The sequence below is a fragment of the Panthera onca genome, chromosome D1, assembly GCF_046562875.1.
Source record: "Panthera onca isolate mPanOnc1 chromosome D1, mPanOnc1 haplotype 2, whole genome shotgun sequence".
Taxonomy (NCBI): domain Eukaryota; kingdom Metazoa; phylum Chordata; class Mammalia; order Carnivora; family Felidae; genus Panthera; species Panthera onca.
In genome coordinates, this window is record NC_138348.1 from 12,314,192 (window position 1) to 12,319,344 (window position 5,153).

The window sequence follows — 5,153 nt, forward strand, 5'->3', positions numbered from 1 at the left end:
ACATGGCTTGTAAAACCCAATGCAAATCATGCCAGCAAAGGTGCATTATTTTATTTACTAAACAAATATATATTTTTAAATACCTAGTGAGAGCAAAAAGAAAATGAGATAGCACTGTTGCTTGTCTGGCTTTTCCTTCATAGAGAGGGAGACAGACCATGAAGGTGTGAATAAATAAATGATGGCTGTAATATGAGCTAGCAAGAAGGCCTGGGATAAAAAGTGCACTAAGAGCAGAGAATAGACAACGACCCAGCATGGGATGGTTATTTGGGATGGAGAGGTGCAGGAGTTGGGGAAAGCCTTTCTTGGGTATTTGAGTAGAGAACTGAATAAAATAAGAGAGTGAGCCATGAGAAGTTCTGAGTAAACACATTCTAAGAAAAGGGGAGAGCAAGTGGAAGGATCTTGCTGCAAGAGCAGGGTGGTGCCCTCACAGAACAGGGTGGACGAGGGAGAAGGAGATGAGAAGTAAATATAGTCATGGTGGTAGTTTGGGACGCAACCTGGCTAAATCTGTCCAGCCATGGTGAAGACTTTGAATTTTATTTAAATACTCTAAGGAAGTGGTGCCTGGGTGACTCAGTCAGCTGAGCATCCAGCTCTTGATTTTGGATCAGGTCATGATTCCAGGGTTGTGGGATCGAGCCCCACATCGGCTCCGCACCGGGCTTGGAGACTGCTTGGGATTCTCTCTCCCTCTCTTTCTGCCCCTTTCCCCCACTCACCCTCTCTGTCTGTCTCAAATTAAAAAAAAAAAAAGTATAAATAAATACTCTAAGTAAGAACTAAATCCTTGGAACTGGATGAAATTACCTAAGGGGTAACTACAGAAAGAGAGAAAGACCTATGACCAAACCCTGTGTGGACTCTAACATTTAGAAATAAGGACCCAGCAAAGAAGTCAGAGGAGCAAGAACCAGGGAGGTAGGAAACCGGAATAAAGTAGTGTAAGGACTCCTGAGGAAGAGAGTGAAAATTCTTCCAGGAGAAAAGAGGGATCGACTGTTTCAAATACCACAGGAGGCCAGCTGTCAGCCCTTTGATCTTCCCTTGTGATCTGCTCGTGTCAACCCAGGCAGACATCATCCCCAGCAACCTCTTCACCGGTCCCGTGTCCTCAGAGTTCATCCCACATGGAAACAGTCTCCTGCAGAACATGTTTCCCAGAAGATGAAAACATCTCAAATTTCTTCTTTGCTCCCATTTTCCTTCCATTGCTTATGCTACTCTCTATTCTTCTTTTAATAGAGGTATTTAGATGACTCAGAACTACAGCCGCCTTTTAAAACTGGCATCTGGCTTTAGGCAATACCATCTATGATCTTCTTAACCAAGCAAGAATACTGTGGAGCGTCTTCTACTTTTTTTGATAATACAAGCAATACTTTAGTGTAATCGAGAACAGTTTATCCGAAAAACACAAGAATTATCTAACAGTCCGAAAGCAATCAATGTAATCCACCATATTAATAAGCACAAAATAAAACTATATGATCATCCTAGTGGATACAGAAAAATCTTCTCACAAAATCCAAAATCCATTCCTGATTAAAAAAAAAACAAACAAAAAACAAAACAAAACAAAAAAAACTCTTAGGGCACCTGGGTGGCTCAGTTGGTTGAGCATCTGACTTTGGCTCAGGTCACGATCTCTCGGTTCGGAAGTTCGAGCTCCACATCGGGCTTGCTGCTGTCAGTCTGTCAGCACAGAGCCTGCTTCTCTCCACCCCTCCCTGGCTTGTGCCCCCTCAAAAGTAAATAAACATTTTTTAAAAATTTTTAACTTAAAAATTAAAAAAAAAACAAACAACCTCTCAACAAACTAGGAATCAAAGGGAACTCCCATAAGCTAATAAAGGGCATCTATGAAAAACCCACACAGTGACTGATGAAAGAATAAATTTCTTTTGATCAAGAACAGGACAGGAATGTACACTGTCATTACTTCTATTAAACATTGCATTGGAAAGGAAATAAGGCAGACAGAGAAAGACAAATACTTCATGATCTCACTTGTATGTGGAATCTAAAAAAACAAACTCCTAGAAACAGAGATCATATTTGACAGATGATAATAGATAGATAATGGATAGATCGATGATACATGGATGGATAGATAGATAATAGTTATGTAGATAGATTATAGATACATAGATACTTAGATAATAGATGGATAGATAGGTAGATAGATAGATTAAATAGATATAGATGATAGAACAAAACAATTAAATATATATCAAATGCTATTAAATGGTAAGAAATAACAATGATCGGTGTTTGGAAAGGAACCTTGAATTCTTAGGCAATCGCTGAAATTGAACAGGAAAACACGAAGGCAAGGTTGGTGACTGCCTAGAGGCACCATACCGAGGAACTGCCTATTGGAGGAAGCAACTAAAACCCAGACGCTTCTGAAATGATTTGCATCTGAGACTTGGGGCCTGGGAAGGAGACAGGGGGAAATACACAGGGGGGGTGGCATTTGTGAGCAGACCTTTTCGAGTGAGAGAGGCTTGGGATCAGGTGCTCCCTGTTCTGCAACTTTCTTGCTGCAGAACTTGGACAAGTCATATCACCTCTGTGGGTCTAATATCTTCCTTTTGCAAAATGAGGTCAACCAGAATTACTTTCCACTCAAGTTGCTGGCACTAAAGTAAATCATTCGTGTAAAGCCTTTAGCCTGGTGCCTCGAATTAATTTAAGTGTGTATTTAAGCGTATATTACTTCAAGAGTTAAGTTAAAAAATTTTTAGTGAACTCCACGTCTGTAGGTGTCTGGACCCAAGGCTAATGTCAGCCCAGAAGACACTGTTCCAGACAGTTCTAAAATGAAAAGGCCCACCGATCAGCTATGGGTCTTTCTGCCCACTGGTGCTCATTGGGCTGCAGACCCTGGGACAATCACCATAATCAAATTAATTAACATTTATAGAACTTCACCCAGCACCTTCTGTTTCTCCACATGTACCGAGTTGTCGTGAGAATAAATGTGATACACACAAAACCTGGCTGAGGGTAAATGCTCAATAAGTTTTATTTCACAGTTGAGAAAGCAGACTGACAAACCCTAACTAATCTGAAGCCATACAGCTAAGAAGTGACCGCCTGGACGCTTTGATGCCAAATCCGGAGCTCCTTCTACAACACGCTTGCCTCTGTTCCTGCCACAGAAGCTGATCTGTCAGGGGAACATTTGCCCGGCAGTTAATATTGGAAAAACGGGCCCCAATATGCACTCTGTGCAGTTGCTTTACCCCATCCTGCAAAATGTAAGTGACTTGTGCAAAAACAAAAACAAAAACAAAAAAAAAAAAAAAAAAAACGAACAAAGACTGATAAGTCTTTGGATTTTCCAAAGATATTTACTCCACTCATCAAGTGTGTGTTGTGCCTGGAATGTACAGAATTCAACAGATGCTAGCAAATAAGACAGACATGGTCCCTGCTCTTTTTTGCCCTGGATCCTCGAAAATCTAGTCCTATAAAGTAGGTCAACCCACTTGGCAGATACAAAAAACAAGCAAACAAACAAAAAAAAAAAACTGAGGACGAGGAAGTTGGAACCGAAAGGTAGACACTGGAACCAGAGATGAATGTGTTTATTCGACAAATACTTGTTGGGTGTTTTTTATTTGCTAGGTGCTTGGCGAGGCACTGACTGCACAGAAGTGGATTTCACAGATAAAAACGCCTCCTCTCGTGTAGTTTACCTTTTAGTTTATGAGAATTAGACAATATCACATATGTAGCACATCGTGCATCGGATGGTGACAAGTATGACATAGAATAATAAATCTGAAAGTGGAGGTGGGAAGTTCGGGTGCAATTCGAAGTAGGGTTGTCTGGGAAAGTCTCCCCCAGTTGGTGGAAGTTGAGGATAGACAGAAAGGACAGGGAAACTAAGCAATGACATACTTGGCAAGAGTCCCTCTAGGGCCTTCCATGAGACTTTGACCTGCTCAGGGCTTTCACAACCGCCTCCTTTACCTCCTTATTCCTCAGGCTATAGATGAAGGGGTTCAGCATGGGGGTCACCACTGTGTAGAGCACTGACACCGCTCGGTCCTCCTCCGAGGACTGGCCCGAGTTGCCTCGGAGGTACATGAAGATGAGAGTGCCGAAGAAGAGTGACACGGCCGTGAGGTGGGAGGCACACGTGGAGAAGGTCTTGGCCCGGCCTCCCGCGGAGCGGATCCTCATGATGGCCACGATGATAAACACGTAGGACACCAAGATCACCAATACACAAAGAGGCATGACAAAAATGGCAAACACAATAATGACCACCTCCTGGGTGTAGCTGTCCCCACAGGTCAGCTTTAACAGGGGAGGGAGATCACAGAAAATAAAGTCGATCTCATTGGTTCCACAGAAGGAGAGGGTGAAGGCTGTGACCGTCCGAACAAAGGCACTGGAGAAACCAGCTGCATAAGCTGCAGCCAGTAAGCCCCAGCGGGCCTTCTCGGTCATGACGGTGACATAAAGCAGGGGCCGGCACACGGCCACGTAGCGGTCATAGGCCATGATTGCCAGGAGGTAGCAGTCGATGGAAGCAAAGAAGGTGAAGAGGAAGAACTGAGCGGCACAGCGTGTGTAGGACAGAACTGCCCCGCGCTCCAGCAGCATGGCCAGCATCTGGGGGACCGTGACGGACGAGTAGCAGATGTCCACGAAGGAAAGGTGGCCAAGGAAGAAGTACATCGGGGTGTGAAGCCGGCCATCCACACGGATCAGGATGACCATTCCCGTGTTCCCCAGCAGAGTGAGGAGATAGAAACTCAAAAACACCAGGAAGAGAGGGAGCCCCCACTCAGGATGCTCTGGGAACGCAGTGAGGAAGAACTCGGTCACTACAGTGTCATTCCTCCCAGCCATCCATCCGGCGGTTTACCTGCGAGGATGGACAAGAGCCAGGTGAGGGGACCCTGAAGACACGCGCAAGTCATTTCCAGCAAGAAGGCTTTAAATTGGGTGTCTGGCGGGAGGCACTGGACTTGAACAAACCTTGCAGTTTAAGTGGAAATGGACAAATACAGAGCTCACTAGAAGAGAAAACTGATGAACGCCTCTATTACACTAAGAACGGACAGCAAGTGCTTATCTGACTTCCAAGTCAGCCCTTGTATTTGCAACTCTGTCTCCAATTAGCT

General features: G+C 44.1%; 1 protein-coding gene across 1 annotated transcript; it reads right to left on the reverse strand.

The window, feature by feature from the left end:
- Positions 1–3,853: 3,853 nt before the first annotated feature.
- On the reverse strand, positions 3,854–4,878 carry LOC132662555 (olfactory receptor 9Q2-like). The gene has a single exon (XM_060608012.2). The coding sequence runs from the start codon at positions 4,876–4,878 to the stop codon at positions 3,934–3,936; it is 945 nt and encodes a 314-aa protein (XP_060463995.1). The 3' UTR covers positions 3,854–3,933.
- Between the last annotated feature and the right edge of the window lie 275 nt (positions 4,879–5,153).

What these genes read in the sequence shown, in the direction of transcription:
- LOC132662555 (XM_060608012.2), bottom strand. Translation starts at nt 4,878, where the DNA reads ATGGCTGGGAGGAATGACACTGTAGTGACCGAGTTCTTCCTCACTGCG.